At 42.8% G+C, this 17,962-nt stretch overlaps 1 protein-coding gene across 1 annotated transcript in view; it reads right to left on the bottom strand.

Annotated features, from left to right (window-relative positions):
* Positions 1 to 16,717: 16,717 nt before the first annotated feature.
* MSH2 (mutS homolog 2) overlaps positions 16,718 to 17,962 on the bottom strand; it is a 96,720-nt gene continuing 95,475 nt past the window's right edge. The window contains exon 16 of the mRNA XM_053586955.1: positions 16,718 to 17,149. Within this exon, the coding sequence (XP_053442930.1) occupies positions 16,979 to 17,149 (171 nt within the window). The 3' untranslated portion in view covers positions 16,718 to 16,978. The remainder of the gene's footprint in view (positions 17,150 to 17,962) is intronic.

Raw genomic sequence — 17,962 nt, 5'->3', positions numbered from 1 at the left:
TCCTGAGTCCTGCCATGTTTCAGTTGAACCCCAAGAAGAATCTGGAAGTGGGGGGTAATATCTCTCAATGAAAGTGCTTGATGAACACCATAGCTGGTAACTGATGAAAGAAAAATCTCCTCTGTTTTGTTATCACATGAGGAAAAAGGACCCATCCACATGCTGAAAGAAAGACCCCAACTCTCATGCTCTCCATAGGCTGACACTCACCCCTGTAGGACAAATTTGACTACAAGACATAGGACAGGAGGGCGGGCAGGAGGCGGGATCTCACCTAATGCGCACATTGAGAGGGCCTCTTCTACAAATGGAACTTTACCAGGAGTGAGAACAACGTAACCTAAAAATTGTACCCTCATACTGATTTGAATAAAGTTTAAAAAATAAATAAAAAAGATTCCTGCAAAGATGTTGCTGAGACAATGCTGTCGTGTTATCTGGTGTGATGAATTTGGGGATGGGAGACCTATCTCTGACCCTTACCAGCGGTGTGAGTTTGGGCAAGGCCCTTCAGCTCTCTGAATTTCCCCTTCCTCTGCTTAAACAGCTCCTTTTCAGTGCCGGAACAACAAAGACTGTGACAGTGCTCTTTCTGCAAGCCACTTCCAGGAATGAGGACCCCTGGGAAGCCAGTCTTCCTTCCTTCCATCAGCTCAGCCCCACACCACCCCCCCTCAGTGACCACGGGCAAATAACTTTCCTTTTCTGGGCTTCCAGGCCCTTGTCTGTGAGCATTATAAGTATGCATAGCACAAACTGAACAGTTTAGTTCCCTGCCCCCACCACGTTTGTTGTCCTCCCTCAGCAAAGTTCCTCTGCACCGAGTGCCCAAGGCAGATGGTCTGCCTGGATCCCCAAGCTAACAGCAATAGGATATTGTTAAGTGCCCACCTCCTTATGCCTTGGGTTGATTCCCTCTGAGAAGACACTCCAGGCTCAGCAAGCTTCTGGGTCCTAGAAAATGATTTTCAAAGGCCAGGTGTGTGGCTCATGCCTGTAATCCTAGCACTCTGGGAGGCTGAGGCAGGAGGATCCCTTAAGCTCAGAAGTTGGAGACAAGCCTGAGCAAGAGCGAGGCCCCTTCTTTTGAGGTAGAACGAAGTGCCCCTCTGAGCAGACAATCCGTGTACACTGGGCACATAGGGTAGTGCAGGCAGGCGTGTAGCCCCACTTGGCCAGATGCAGGCCACCCTCATGCAAGGCACAGGGCGTACTACCTCCCTGCTCACCACCAAGACCAGCCTCATCATGGCAGCAGCTAACATTGATTGAGGGCTTGCTAGGAGCTGAACACTGTGCTTGGCCTTTCTTGTGCCTGTTCTCCTGGAATCCTCACAAGTATCCTACAAGGAAGTATGCTGATGTGAGCTGCTTCTCTAGTCATCGCTTCACTTCTTTGGTTCGGGGGTGCTGTTAAAGAAAATTTATTCACAACACTTGTTAAAGGCAGAAAGCAGACAACCCAAGGGGTGTCCTGGTGGTAGGTACAGGGACCACCCACTGCAACGGGGTCTTACAAGAGGGAAGAGAAATTGGACTTGACTCTAACTACAGTGAAGCAGGTAGGGATTTATAGCCAAAGAGCAGGTTGGAGGTCAGTGGATGGAAAATTACTAAGAGGAAATGTCAGGGGAGAGGGGAATTCTAGCTGAAGGCAGGCCAGGTGAGGCCAAGGATGGGGATTACTGCTAAACTGCCTGAAGGGGCATGATTCTTCTCAAACTAGAGTCTACAAAGGCAGAGAGGGAAGTCCACAGTCGGGGCCTACTCAGAAAGGACTCAGAGGAGGTTTGCTGAAGTTTTGGCCAAAGGAGAAGGTATTTGCCAGTACCCTGCTTCCTCTGGGTAAAAGAGCTAGAGATCAAATCCAGTCACTAATGGCCAGTGATTTAATCAGTCAGGCCTACTTAATGAAACCTCCAAAGAATCCCTAAATGATGGGGTTCAGGGAGCTTGCAGGTTGGTAGCTGGGTGCTGGGAGGATGATGCACTCCAGAGAGCATGGCAGCCCCACACCACCCCCCAAATGGCAGCATCGCTCCTATTTGGCTATTCCTGAGTTTTAGTTTTTACAGTAAACTGGTAATGGCCAGTAAAGTGCTTTCTTGAGCTTCATGAGTTGTTCTAGCAAATTATCAAACCTGAGGAGGGCTTGTGGGAATCCCAAATCTGTAGTCAGCTGGGCAGAAATGTGGGTCATTTGGACTGCCCCCTGCATTTGCAGGTGATTTGTGAAGTGGGGCTAGTCTGTGGGACTGAGCTCTTAACCTATGGGATTTGAGCTAACTCCAGATAGTTAGTATCAGCAGTAGATTGAACTTTGGACACCCCATTGGTGTCAGAGAATAAGAGAGCAGCCAAAAGCGAACTGGAAAACTTGGTGAGATCTAGAGGTGAAGCTGGCCTCAGAAACTCCAGGGCTCCTCCAATGTGCCAGCTCTCTTCTGCTGGATCTTGCGCCTTCCCCCCTCCATCCCCCAACGCCCACCACAGAATGGCTCTCCTCTCCCTGTATGTTGACCTAATTCTTTCCTGCTGCTGACAGGCTCCCTGGGATGGCTGGGTGGGGTGCAAGAAGATGAAGAGAGGTGCAGGCGTGTCCACGAACAGTTCCAGCAACATCCAAGTTTCACAATTGAGGAGGAAGGATAGTGTCTTGTCCCCAGAATCTAAACATAAACTCTGGTGGTGCAGCTTGGGTCATTGGACCACTGTGGTGGCCAGGACAATGGGTCCTGTGACTGGCAGCCCCTTCAGAACTGCAAGAGAATAGCCCCAATGGGAAAGATGGGGAGATGGTGGTGAACAAACAAGACAAGATGTTACCTCACTGTCAAAGAGGATTAGAGTTTGTGGAAGGCTTAGCAGTAGTCATCTGTCCAGGCTGGTCCAGACACCCAGAGATGGGGGAACCCAGCGATCACCACCTCTGTTCCTGTAGTCCCACTTCATACCACCTGTGTGCCTTTGGTCTTTGGTTTAGTCACATCTGAATCAAGGGTTTGAACTTGATATGGTTGTTTGAGCCTTCACAACTCTGATCATCTGAGGACTGTCACAGTCACATGAAATGAACCCCTTATGGGGAAGGGATCCCTGCACAGCTTAAGCCTCAACCAGTTCAGGAGCTGGTGCTACGGTGGCTGAAGTGGGGGACAAAGACAGGCAGGGAAGGAACTCAAGCCAGGACAAGAGGAGATCAGGCCAAGTAGAGCTAAAGATTAGGAAGCAGCTGGGCAGAGGTATAATTGGAAGATCAAAACTCGTGCTGGTGAGTAAAAACTAATGTCAGTATATTCAAAGTGGTGAGGATGCGGGCGGCGCCTGTGGCTCAGTGGGTAAGGCGCCGGCCCCATATACCAAGGGTGGCGGGTTCAAACCCGGCCTCGGCTGAACTGCAACCAAAAAATAGCTGGGCGTTGTGGCGGGCACCTGTAGTCCCAGCTACTCGGGAGGCTGAGGCAAGAGAATCGCTTAAGTCCAGGAGTTGGAGTTTGCTGTGAGCCATGTGATGCCATGGCACTCTACCGAGGGCCATAAAGTGAGACTCTGACTCTACAAAAAAAAAAAAAGTGGTGAGAATGCAACCAGTGAACTCAGCCCTTGGGCTTCTTGGACGGTTGGGGGGCAATATGGTTTGAGTGAAGGGAGAGGGACCAGGGAGGTAAGAGCTACATGTGGAGCTGAAACAACCCAGCTTCAGGTCAATGGGCTTTGAATTTGAGCCTTCTCTTATTTAGCTATTGGGCATTCAGGTGGGATGTGTAAGAGAACGTCTTAAATCAGAGGTTCTCAACCTGTGGGTCGTGACCCACAGGAACTGCATTAAAGGGCCATGGCATTAGGAAGGTTGAGAACCACTGTCTTAAAGTCAAAGAAAGGCCAAGTCACTAGGATTCCTAGGAAATGGAGTCCTTCACTGTCACTTGGGACCTTCAATGACCACAAAATCTGAGCAGGAGTCATCATGGGACTATCTCCAGGGAAGATTGTGATGTCCCTACAGGCTCACCAAGCATCCCAAGCCCTGTAGATAGAATTGCTTATTAACTCCTTGCTGCCTTTGAAACTTGTAAGAAGCCAGTTGAGGACAAGTATGAGTCTCCTTCATATAGGAGAATTAAGAGACATACATGAATTGGTTCCAAGCAAGTGTGAAAGAGTGTGTCATTGAAAGAGTCATAAATATCTAGTGAGAAAAGCCAGAAGAAAACAATAATGGCCCCCCAAATCCCCATGAGATGACCCTGGGGCCTCTGTGAGCAAGATTCTAGGAGGGAAGGAATGTGGCCAGTGACCACCCATGGAAGTCCTGGACTGGCCATTCTTTCCCTGGAGTTGCCCTCAGTGAAGTGTCCCTGACATTTCTTCTGCAAGGGAATGGAGTACTTATAGCACTGCCTTTTAGAAATATGACACAACTCCTAGAAAAGAGAAACTGGGATCAGCGCTTGTAGCACAATGGTTACAGTGCCAGCCACATACACCGAGGCTGGCGGGTTCAAACCCAGCCCAGACCAGCTAAACAACAATGACAACTGTAACAAAAAATAGCCGGGCAGTGTGTCAGGCACCTGTAGTCCCAGCTACTTGGGAGGCTGAGGCAAAAGACTGTCTTAAGCCCAAGAGTTTGAGGTTGCTGTGAGCTGTGTTACCACAGCACTCTATTGAGGGTGACATAGTGAGACTCTGTCTCAAAAAAGAAAAGAAAAGAGAAACTGTTCTTCCCTCCAGCTCATTTATGTTTTGGCTGTCAGTTCTCACACCAAGAGAAAAATTGGTGGAAGAATGGGGGAGAAAAAAGGATTCTTTTAATAAGTATGACGGTCATCCAAAGGCCTCATAAACAAGGTACCAACTCAGTAATTACCACTTAGATCCATGCTCAGAAACTCAATTCAGGTTCATTATTTCCAGCTAAGTTAATCAACCTCAAGAGCAGGGGTGGAGAAAAACAATTTCCAAACACATAAAAATTCATTATCCTGGCCCAGAGTGGTGGTTTAAACCTGTCTGTAATCCTAGCACTCCTGGAGGCCAAGGTGGGTGAATAGCTTGAGCTCAGGAGTTCAAGACCAGTCTGAGCAAGAATGAGATCCCAACTCTACTAAAAATAGAAAAACTAGTTGGGCTTTGTGGTAGGCACCTGTAGTCCCAGCTACTTGGGACCCTGAGACATGAGGATTGCTTGAACTGTAGAGTTTGAGTTTGCTGTGAGCTATCATGATGCCAGGACACAGAGTGAGACTATCTCAAAAAAAAAAAAAAAAAAAACCAAAAACAAATTAATTATCTATTTTACTTAATGACCCTGAGTGATGAGGCCCTGCCTGGAAATGGGTGTTTGACACAGAAGCCCAGGTGAGAGGAAGCACATGAAGGTTGGAGGCTCAGCCAGCCTATTGGGGTGGGGACTTATGTTCCAGCCTATTGGGGTGGGGACTTATGTTCCAGCCTTGCCAAGGACACTGAAGTGTTCCACCGCTCTTCTTTACAGCCCAGAGGAGAAAGTAAGCACATTGGGGCACACCAGAGTTCCTGCTCAAGGGTGTCAATAACCCATTACCCCCAAGGAGCCCACACTCTGTGCACAAGAGTTTCCCAAAGCCTGCTCCATGGTTAGCACCGTGCTGGTAATTTGAACAAGATATCCAGAGTACTGAGTTTTGTGTTTAGTTGGATTCAGTGATTACAGAATAGAAAGAAAGGAAACGAAGACCAGAGAGCAGCCAAATGATGCTTTGAGAAGAAATAATGAAAGACGAGGTGGGCTGTGAAGATGGTGGGCGGAAGAGGAAACGTCATCATCCCAAAGCATTTACTAAGCACCAAACTGGAAATCCCTTGCTGCTCATAAAACGTGCTTTCCAAAATCAGTTTTGGTTTCTATGAGTTTTTTTTTTTTTTTTTTTTTTTTTGTGGTTTTTGGCCGGGGCTGGGTTTGAACCCACCACCTCTGGCATATGGGACCGGCGCCCTACTCACTGAGCCACAGGCGCCGCCCAGGTTTCTATGAGTTTTGTTGAGATAGGGTCTCCCTCTGTTGCCATTGGTAGAGGGCAGTGGTGTCATCATAGCTCACAGCAACCTCAAACTCCTGGGTTCAAGTGGTCCTCCTGCCTCAGCCTCCCCCTGAGTAGCTGGGACTATAGGTCCCTGCCACAATCCCTAGCTGATTTTTCTATTATTGGTAGAGACAAGGTCTTGCTCTTGCTTAGGCTGGTCCCAAACTCTTGAGCTCCCACCCAGAGTGCTAGGATCACAACCATGAGTCATGGCACCCAGCCTCAAAATGAGTTTTATAAATGAAGACTCAATTTCCCAGGGTCTGACAGTGTAGACATGTGACCCAATTCTCCTAAGAAAGATGCAAGTGGAAGCCGTGTATACAACTTCTGTTTCCTGAAAGGTAGGAAGAGGATCCTTTCAGTGTACTTCCTGCTCCTAAAATGTGGATACATTTGTTGGAGCCCCAGCAGTCACCTTGGACCATGAGGTGACCTTGAGAGAAGCTGTGCAGTGGAGGAACAAGCTCAAAGGATCCAGAGTCCCTGCTGCTTATCAGCCCTAGACTGCCTACTTGCCCCCCCCTCCAATTTCTTTGACACAAAAGAAAAATAACTTCTATCCTGATCTATTTATGTCTAATGATCTTAGGCGAATCGCTTAGCTTCTCTATGCCTGTTTCATTTGTAAAAATGGATATTATAATTTATTTTATAGATCGTTAAGTGTTGGCTATTATATGTTTTACATCTTATTTAAGCTACTATTTTTAACAACTTTATTGATATATAATTTACATGCTATAATAGTTTTCCCATTTAAAGTGTACAAGTCAGTGGTTTTTAGTATATTGTTTCGCAATTATCATTGCGATCTAATTTTAGATTTTATCATCTCAGTTTTTATCATCCCTGTAAAGAAACCTTGTACCCATTAACAGTCACTCTCCATTTCCACCCTCCTCCTCCCTAGACCCAGGTAGGATTTTTTTTTTAAACAGTAATTTTTTTTTTTTTTTTGAGACAGTCTCATTGTGTTGCCCTCAGTAGTGTTGTGGCGTCACAGCTCACAGCAACCTCAAACTCTTGGGCTTAAGTGATTCTCTTACCTCAGCCTCCCAAGTAGCTGGGACTACAGGCGCCCGCCACGCCGGCTATTTTTTTGTTGTAGTTGTCATTTTTTTCGCTGACCTGGGCCGGGTTCGAACCCGCCAGCTCTGGTGTATGTGGCCAGCACCCTAACCACTGAGCTACAGGTGCTGAGCCTGCACAGTAAATTCTTTTTAGTCACAATTTTAAGGGTGCTTGAAGATACTTTGTATTAATAGATAATTCCTGTATTTAGAATAAACAGATTTTTCCTATCAGTTTAGATTTTCCCCAAGAGAAGGACCTTGCATTATTATGTGATTTATTTGGGGTGGGAGTATGACACTGTTGGATTTTTCTTTTTTTGTAGAGACAGAGTCTCACTTTATGGCCCTCGGTAGAGTGCCGTGGCCTCACACAGCTCACAGCAACCTCCAACTCCTGGGCTTAAGCGATTCTCCTGCCTCAGCCTCCCGAGCAGCTGGGACTACAGGTGCCCGCCACAACGCCCGGCTATTTTTGGTTGCAGTTTGGCCGGGGCTGGGTTTGGGCATTAATGTGCAAAGTGAATAATATCACTATTTGAGTATACTTTTAGACAGTTTTCTTTCTGTGTTCATTTTCAAAATAATGTTGATTTCTATAAAAGCAACAAATAACATTTTAAAAAATTAAATAGTATCATGAGGCTTATAATGAAAAACAGGAGCTGCTTCTCAATGCTGCCCTGCTCCCTGCCCCAGAGTTTCTGTCTTTCAGCTCTTAGTTGACTCCTCTAATACTTACCTCTGTATTTTTAAATAACATGCTAATGCTGTTGTTACTTTCCAATCTTAGACATTATCTCACAGAAAAAGATTTACTCTTATATCCTTCCCTCATCCCAATATTATTATTTTTTCTAAATCACTTGTACGTATTTAAGCTAAATGAATAAAACTCACAATTGAGGTGGGCAGTATACTATTGTGATGCTCTTTAAAAGATAAACTTTGGAAGTGTTGTTTTGATCCAATCACCTCACCTTTCTTGTTCAGGCAACCTGGATAGTTCCGTGGCTCCTCCCCATTCTATCTGCTTGAAATTCACTGGCTCTTTTTCCTCTGTGCCTGATCCTTGGTCACCAAAAAGGCTTAAGGGGAAGGCATCATTGGTGAATATTTCTAATCAACAGCCAACCTATCGGGGCTGTTAAGATCACAGCTAACAATAAAAATAAAGCAGCAAAGTGCTCTATTGCTGATTAGAAAATTATGAGCTAGGCTCAGCGCCCGTAGCACAGTGGGTACAGCGCCAGCCACATACACCAAAGTTGGCGGCTTTGAACCCGGCCCGGGCCAGCTAAAACAACAATGTCAACTACAACAACAAAATAGCCAGGTGTTGTGGTGGGCACCTGTAGTCCCAGCTACTTGGGAGGCTGAGGCAAGAGAATCGCTTAAGCCCAAGAGTTTGAGGTTGCTGTGAGCTGTGACGCCATAGCACTCTACCGAGGGCAACATAGTGAGACTCTGTCTCAAAAAAAAAAAAAAAAAAATTATGAGCTAGATTATTAAGATGGCACTTAAAGAAGGCGGGAAGTGGGTGGAGGCCACCTTGGGGTGACTATTTGGAAGCATCTATTGGACATAGACTAACTGCAACCAAAGCTTGAGCCCTTTTTCAGTATGTACAGAAAAATCGTTTCATGTTATCTTGAAATACTACCGCACCCCAAAGGGCACAAACTTGTGATCCTTGGCCAAATTCAGACCAAGACATACTTGCTTGGCCAGTGATGTTTTTAAATTTTTGCTTTTAGGTGTAATTGAAGGGATATTCCACCTTAAGCTCACTATTGTCTGTATCCCGCATTGGGTGGCCCTGAAGATATGACACTTGAATACTCTAATATTCCACACCCCTTAAATTACAGGAGAGGGTCCCAAAAGAGTGATATTGACCAGTATAAAGTCACCGTGCCACAGCTAGGTGGCAAAGCAACGATAGAACCCAAGTCTTCTTAATAACATGCATTGCCATTCATTTTAACTCAACTGCTCGTCCAGATCTGTAGGGCTTAGTCATCTGAAGTTTACTCCATAACCACATATTAAGAGTAGGGTAATTAATAAAGGGAAGCTCCAGGCTTATTCCATATAGGCTGGATAAAGCATTCCTGGCTCATGACAGAACTTTGTACATATCTTCCAAGTGATCAGAATATTTGAGGGCACCAACTTCAGTGTCTTGCTGCAAACACTGGTGGCATTTTATTTTAATTCCCCAGTTTTCATCTTTCTGGCTGATCATCTCTCTTGTCCTTTAACACAATCTTTCATCCAAACAGGGTACAGTGCAGTCACTTGATTCAACGTCAGTGTTTGGTGACTGGTGAACTTTCGAAAGAATGCAGTTTCCTGACTGCTCTCTCTCCTTACTGTGAAGAAGCCCCAGGAGAGCAGCATTGGTAGCAGTGAGCCAAGTGGGCAGCAGGGGTCCTGGTGGACACCTCTGGCTGTGTCTGTGGCAGACAGGAGAGAAGGATAGGGCTGTCAGCACCCAGCACCGCGTCAGGAATACTTTACATCTGTACTATACTCTTTATTTTTCATAACTCCTGTTACATTGCCTACACCGCTCATTTTGACACTTAACATTTAGAAAGATTAAATTTATCATTTGTGCATCTCAGATTCCTAACTATACTTTAAGCTTCTAAGCAAAAAAACAAAAGTATGGATTCTGGAGACAGGGAGATAGGGTTCAAATCCCAGCTCTGCCATTTACCAGCTGTGTGACCTGGGCAAGTGAATCAACCTCTGTACCTTTGCTTTCCTCTTCTGGAAAATGTAGATAATAAAAGTACCAGTCTTTTAGTGTTGTTTACGAGGAGTAGCCCAGCATAGTAACTTTGCACTTTATAGATACTCACTAGGTATTTAATGTTGTCAAATTGTTAACCCACATTCCAATGTTAAGAATTCAATGTGTAAGGTCATTTTCTGATGGGTCTTGCTGAGCAAATGTTTAGCAATAAAAACATTGAAGAATTGACAATATTAAGTCTTAACCATTATATAAGAAAAAAATGGAAAAATACATCTTCCTACGATGGACAATGTATATTAAAATTGCAGCTCAGGAGTTTGAGACCAGCCTGAGCAAGAGCAAAACCCCTTCTCTACTAAAAATAGAAGAATTAGCTGGGCCATTATGGCGGGCACCTGTTGTTCTAGCTACTCAGGAGGCTGAGGCAAGAGGATCATTTGAGCCCAAGAGTTTGAGATTGCTGTGAGCTACCACGGCATTCTACACAGGGTCACAGAGTGAGACTGTCTCAAAAAAAGAAAATCAAAAATATGGCTCAGTGCCCATAGCTCAGTAGTCAGGGTGCCAGCCACATATACCAGGCCTAGCAGTTTTGAACCCAACCTGGGCCTGCTAAACAATGACAACTTCAACAAAAAAATAGCTGGGCGTTGTGGCAGGCGCCTGTAGTCACTGCTACTTGGGAGGCTGAGGCAAGAGAATCACTTAAGCCCAAGAGTTAGTGATTGCTGTGAGCTGTGACGCCACAGCACTCTACCCAGGGCGACACAATGGGACTCTGTCTCAAAAATAAATAAAAATAATAAAATTGCAGCTCAGTGGCTGAACTAGAAATTGGCACTGTCTTTAATTATACTTAATTTGGCTTAAAACTGTATCTAAGATTACTCATAAAATTTATTTGACTGCTCATTATAATCAACAAAATTCCAGGACATAAACACAATCGTAATGATCATATGTTACTTGCTGTGGTTTATACCAATGAATTCACTGCCGTTGTTCTTTTGTTAGAAATAGTACGAAATTGTGCTGTGATAGAATTCTTTTCTTAGTTCTAAATTTAACTGTTTAAGGGAGTTTCTCATTTCTCTTTTGCTCTTTGAAATGAACCTGAGGCAATAACAGTGTTATCTTCTTCTCACCAAATCCAGAAATAAGACCAAGGCAGTCCATTCAAGGCTGCCCCAAACCTGCCATCTCCGTATGGTTCATGCCACTGCTGAATTGCTTCCGTGGCTGGAAGAGAGATGTGTGTGGGTACATTGGTTTGGACAACGCACACATCGAAGTGAGCATGTGTTTACATACATTGAATTTGCTCATGTTCTGCATGTTATCTGACGCCCTGATACATGTTTCTTCAGGGAGGTGGGGAAATTGCTGTATCAGATGAAAGGCAGGAAAGAGCTTCCTGCTGCCCAGAAGAGGGGACACTGATTCCTACCAGCAACAAGATATCTAGAAGGGATCATTTCCTCTGCAACTCCAAGCACTGCATCAGAATGTTCACAGGCATCTGAAAACTGTAGAGGTAAGTTCCGAAGCAGAACAGTAAGAGAAAGCAGTGGCTTTATCAAGGAAAGTGAAGTGGGGGTGGAGAGGGGGCATCAGGCAGAAAGCCAGGATTTTATTTTTTCCTTTTTTAATTGTTTGGGATTCATCGAGGGTACAATGTTAACACTGATTGCATTTGTTAGATAAAGTCCCTTTTATAATTGTGTCCCGCCCCCAAGAGATGTGCCATACCCTGTGATCACCCATCCCCCTCCCTCTCCCCCATTAGCTCATCTACTGCCTTCATATTAGAAATCAGTACACTGGATTCTTGCTTCTCTCTTCTTGTGATGCTTTACTAAGAAGAATTGTTCCACCTCCATCCACGGTAATGCAAAAGATGTAAAGTCCTCATCTTTTTTAGTAGAAAGCCAGTATTATAAATTGGTGGCATTTCCAATTTTTTCTGGACATTTTCATCACCTTCTCCAGCCTATCTCCTTAACCCAAACACATCAAGTCCAGGAAGGTAATAAGAGAAATTTCCTTTGTAGAGGAGAATTCTCTCTACTCATTTGTTCTTCCCCATAAGCTAATTAACATTGTTTAATTTATTTCAGATCAGGGACTGCTTTTTCCTGACTATTCTGCACACCATTTTAATCAGCAGAATGTAACTAACAAGCTTAAAGAGCCACTCAATACTGAATCAGCAGCTCATACCATATGCTGTGGGTAAAAACATACTTCCCAAAAAAGCTAAATGCAGAAAGACCAAGGATAGAAGATGTATTTAATACTCAAGAAGTCTAACAGGATGTGCTTAGTATGTGGAACATTTGAGATTTTAAGGGGAAAAGTTATTATTTAAATATATCTATCCTAGTCACCCGGCTAGCTTAGTCGATAGAGCCTGAGTCAGAATCTTAAAATATCTATCTTAAAACATTGTTCTTATACCTGTTTTGTTACAATTTTCAATCCTAAAACAGTATTTTCAGAAAACAAATCAATTACTAAAACAATTGCATCTTGATTTATTGCTAATTTAAAACATTTTTTAAATCAAGTATTTTTTAAGAAACATGGTTATATGGCCAAATTCCATGGTACAGTATGGTTGAGTTTTAAATCTTGGATAATATAGAATATATTCGGTTTTACTCTGGTATTACCCAAAATTCATGTTTAAGTGGGGAAGAAACATTAAATAATATTACAATTAAATTTTAAGCAAAACTTTTGACAGGTCAGAAATTAGTTTATATTTTGTTTTACATCTCAAATTCTTTTTTTTTTTTTTTTTTTTGTAGAGACAGAGTCTCACTTTATGGCCCTCGGTAGAGTGCCGTGGCCTCACACAGCTCACAGCAACCTCCAACTCCTGGGCTTAAGCGATTCTCTTGCCTCAGCCTCCCGAGTAGCTGGGACTACAGGCGCCCGCCACAACGCCCGGCTATTTTTTGGTTTTGCAGTTTGGCCGGGGCCGGGTTTGAACCCGCCACCCTCGGCATATGGGGCCGGCGCCCCACCGACTGAGCCACAGGTGCCGCCCTACATCTCAAATTCTAACAGGAAGGAGACTCTAATGGAAGGCCTGGTTGTTTCATTAGCATATTCATGTAGTAAGCACAGCTTACATCTAAAATATCTTAAGAAGATCTATTATCTTTTTTCATTTTCAAAAACATCTTACAACCAAACACCAAGTCTCTTTTAGAGAAATGAAAGCAGCCTGATTTATCAGAGCATAGTAGATTACGTGTTTTCTTGGAATCAACAGTTTCCTCTTCTCCCCCCATTTCTTGTAGCCTTAACAACCAAAACTAAAACCTGATATCCACTTTAAGCATGCTTTTGTGCAGCAAAATTAAAAACACTCTTCCACAGCTAAGCAAAGGATGAAATATTTCACTGGCATTTTTGCTTTATGTAAAAGTTTTCCATTTATAAATGATTAAATGATTTTGTAAACCAAAAAGATTGCCACATTTAAAATCTTTAAGTTTGCCTTCTTCCTAAGCTTTTGGCATCTAGAAAAGAACAATTGATGTAACTCACTCTAAATTACCAATGATGAGGAAAAAGAACATGGCTAATTGAGCATTTTAAAAGGAATCATTGGTCTTAAATTTCAATTTGTTCTCATACCACATTTTAAATGCATAAAACAAAATTGCAGGGCGGCGCCTATGGCTCAGTCGGTAAGGTGCCGGCCCCATATACCGAGGGTGACGGGTTCAAACCCGGCCCCAGCTGAACTGCAACCAAAAAAATAGCCGGGCGTTGTGGCGGGCTCCTGTAGTCCCAGCTACTCGGGAGGCTGAGGCAAGAGAATCGCTTAAACCCAGGAGTTGGAGGTTGCTGTGAGCTGTGTGAGTCCACGGCACTCTACCAAGGGCCATAAAGTGAGACTCTATGTCTCTACAAAAAAAAAAAAAAATTGCAGAAAATATAATGCAAATACCTGCGAAACCATTCTGGTCAAAATAGAATCCTATGGCCCTCCAGAAGCCTGGCTTGCCCCCTTTCTATCAGTACCTCATGCCCCACAACCACTCTCCTGACTTACGCCATTTTTTTTATAGTCATCACCATGACTACATCCCCAAACACGTAACCCCCCACCCCCACCCTTGCCATGGTGCCAGGCTTGAGTGCAGTAGCATCATCATAGCTCATTGCAACCTCACTCCTGGGCTCAAGCAATCTTCCTGCCTCGGGATTACAGGTGTGAGCCACCACATCTGGCCAATTATCATCTGTTCTTAAACTTCATATGAATGAGGAAAAACTGTGTAGCCTTTTTGTGTCATTCCTTTTACTAAATGTTTTAAGATTCCATCTATGTTATTTTGTGTAGCTGTAGTTTATTTTCGCTGCTGGGTTGTTCCAATTTGGGACTATTATACATATTGAAACACATGTGCAAAAGCATCTCTATCATGCACGTGAGAGTAGAGCTGCTGGACTTGTGTGCATATTTTCCACTTCACTAGATAATCATACACTCACCAGCAGTGTTATTCTACACAGTCACCAACAGTCAGCACTGGCACTCTTGAAATGCTAGTCAAAATGGCAATAGAGTAAGCAGGGGATAGCCTGGCATGGTTTTCATCTCACTGGTGACTGAAACCTTTTCATGTTTATGGACCACTTAGGAAATCTTTCCTCCTTTTTTGAGACAATCTCACTTTGTCATCCTCAGTAGAGCGCTGTAACATCATAGCTCACAGCAACCTCAAACTCTTGGGTTCAAGTGATTCTCTTGCCTCAGCCTCCCGAGTAGCTGGGATTACAGGCGCCCACAACAGTACCCGGCTATTTTTAGAGAAAGGGTCTTCTTGCTCTTGCTGAGGCTGGTCTCAAACTGGTGAGCTCAGGCAATCCACCCGCCTCGGCCTCCCAGAGTGCTAGGATTACAGACGTGAGCCACTGTGCCTGGCATGGAAATCTTTCCTCTTGAGTGAAGCATCTGAACTTCTTTTAAAAACAGGTTTATAGTTCCCATAACCATCTGATTCATTCAACTATGTACAGTTCAATGGTTTTTAGTATATTCACAGACAGGTACAACCACCACCAATATTAGAATTTCTCTCTCACAGAGAAAACACAGTACCCTGTAACTTTTATACTCCATAATTCCTCTAATCTCTGGCTCACAGCCCTAAATTGCTCATCTATTTTGTCTCTATAGCTTTCTCTATTCTGAACTTTCACGGAAATGTAATGAAACCATATAATGTGTAAATTTTTGTTACCAGCTTCTTTCACTTAGCACAATGGTTATAAGGTTCATCCAAGGTGTACCATGTATCAGCACTTCATTCCTTTTATGACAGAATATTCCATTGATGGATATTCCACATTTTATTTATACATTCACCTACTTAGACATTTATTTCCACCTTTTGGATATTATGAATAATCCTGCTATAAACATTTGTGTGCAAGTTTTGTGTGGACATATATTTTTATTCCTCTTGAATATGTATCTTGGAGTGGAATTGCTGAGACTATGGTAACTGTTATGTTTGAGGAACTGCCAGACTTCCAAAGCAGCTGTACCATTTTACATCCCCCACCCCACCCCCCAGCAGTGCACCAGAGTTCCAATTTCTCCACTTCCTCTGACAATACTTATCACCTGACTTTAACTATTTTAATCGGTGTGAAGTGGTAGCTCATTATGGTTTTGACTTGGATTTCCTTGATCTGCATCTTTTTAAGGTGCTCGTTGTCTATGTGCATATCTCCTTTAGAAAAAATTCAGATTCTTTGCTCATTCTTAATTGGCTTGTCTTTTTTGTTATTGACTTATATGGAGACTAAAGTGACCCCTTTCCTTAGTGATTTTGTAGGAGTTGTTATTCTGAATGTTAATTCTTTGATTTTTTTTTAAAGAAATGCAGTCTTGCTTTGTTGCCTAGGCTGGACTCCAACGATCCCCTTGTCCAGGAGCTGGTACTACAGGCATGCACTACTGCACCTAGCTCCTTGATACTTTATGTGGTTCCAGTATGTTCTTCCATTACGTATCATGTCTTCTCATTTTGTGGTGGCTTTTAATGAAAAAAAAAAAAAAAAAAAAAAAGCTTTTAGTTTCAGTATAGCTAAATATATCAAACTTTAGGAATGATGTTTTTTGTGACTTGGGAAGTTTTTCCCAAAGCCTAGGACATAAAAATCTTTTCCTTTATTACCTTCTATAGAACTACAAAAGTAAACCCAGAAGTCTGATAATTGTGGCTTATATGTATTTGGTCTAAAATTCACGGGAGTTTACTTTTACATATGATATTAGTCTAATCAGACTGTTACATATGATAGCAGTCCTATTGCATTTGTTCCTATATGGATACACCACCATCCCACTGCGTTTATTGAAAAGAGTGTCTTTTTCCCCTCACATTGTGCAAGACCAGCCACTAGCTCTTAACACCTTTATCTTTTTCTTATAAAATTAGTGAAGTAGACTAAATCATGGTTCCTGATCTAAAAGGTTTTATTAAAATCCGGATATCTAAGTCTCATTACAGACTAGGGGCAAGAGATTAGAAGATAGGAAAGAGGATCATACTAGGACTCTGGATTTGTAAGTTCCTTGGCTAATGTGTATGCAGCCAACCTGGCTCCTGTCAACAGGTGGGCACTGTGGGAAAGCTCTGGCAATGATCTCCATAGTGACCCCCAGCTTTGTTAAGATCCTTTACTTTTACAAGGTCTCTGGGCTACCTGTTTCTTCCATACCATTTGGAAACAAACATGTACAGAAGTCACATTGCAAAGAAATACAATGTCATCTCAAATTCCACAAACTACATGATTTTATTTATAAAATTGCTTATTATAGCCCATGTCCATTTCAACAGTCCTTAGTTACAATTCTCATTTTTTAAAGTAAAGGTCTATGAAACGTACTCAGAAAAGCAGTACTAAATATTTGTTAAGTTGATATCCCATGGGCACTGACAGTTAATACTATGGAAAAGGGGTTAATATAAAACAATACAAAAGTATTACAGACAGTAGCTTATTAATATTTTCTTCATTCCATTGGTGGGATTTTCTCAAGTAGTAACCTTTGTTCGTGAAATGATTTCATTTACAAAACTATTATTCTTTGCTATCACCTCGGCTTTCAGCTGTTTTAACTTGATAGTGATGTTTTCTTCTGACATTTCAGTAAAGGGCACTTGTTTCACCTTGGACAGAAACTCCTGAATAATTTTTTCACCTTGCTGAAAAACATGTAAATGTCCCATTAGTTATTAAAATATCTTTTCCAAAAGTCACATTAGACAGCAATCAATTGTTTCATTTCCGTCTAAACATACCACCCAATATTTGAAGAACAACTTCATTTTTTATAAGTATACACTATCTAGAACATACAGCAAAAGCCCTTAGGGGCCATATTTCTTTTTTTTTTTCCCCCAGTTTTTGGCCAGGGCCAGTTTGAACTCGCCACCTCCAGTATATGGGGCCAGTGCCCTACTCCTTTGAGCCACAGGCGCCGCCCTAGGGGCCATATTTCTTCAGAGCAAGTTATTAGAAGGACATTTATAAATCTATTTTCAGTTGCTAATGACAAAGGAACTAAAACTTTAGTAATTCCCCAGTCCCTCCATTTTTATAATTGATACATAAACTTGATCCTGTTAGAAAAAAAGAACTCAAGGCTTACAAAGAGTACTACAAGACATAAACAGACACTGAAAATTTAACACACACAAAGCTTCCCTTTTATTTTACTGCCCAGTTACTGCCACTCCAAAAAGCACGGTGTATTACTTGCTATGTAACCCTTGGACAAATTCCTTAACCCACATTCCTCATCCATAACATGGGGATGTTATCACCAACCTTACAGGGCTCAAAATAATTATAATTAATATTATCAAAGGCATGTGACTTCTGTTCTAATTAGAAACCAGGGATTATATGAAAGAACCTGCCTAATCCCAGATCACAGAGAGCTTTTGACACATTAAGGGACTAACACAAAGACTACTTCATATTTAGGATGACAACCTTCCTTACCTAAAATTTAA

Source organism: Nycticebus coucang, chromosome 4 (genome assembly GCF_027406575.1).
Source record: "Nycticebus coucang isolate mNycCou1 chromosome 4, mNycCou1.pri, whole genome shotgun sequence".
Lineage (NCBI taxonomy): Eukaryota > Metazoa > Chordata > Mammalia > Primates > Lorisidae > Nycticebus > Nycticebus coucang.
This window is presented reverse-complemented; position numbering and strand designations above follow the sequence as displayed.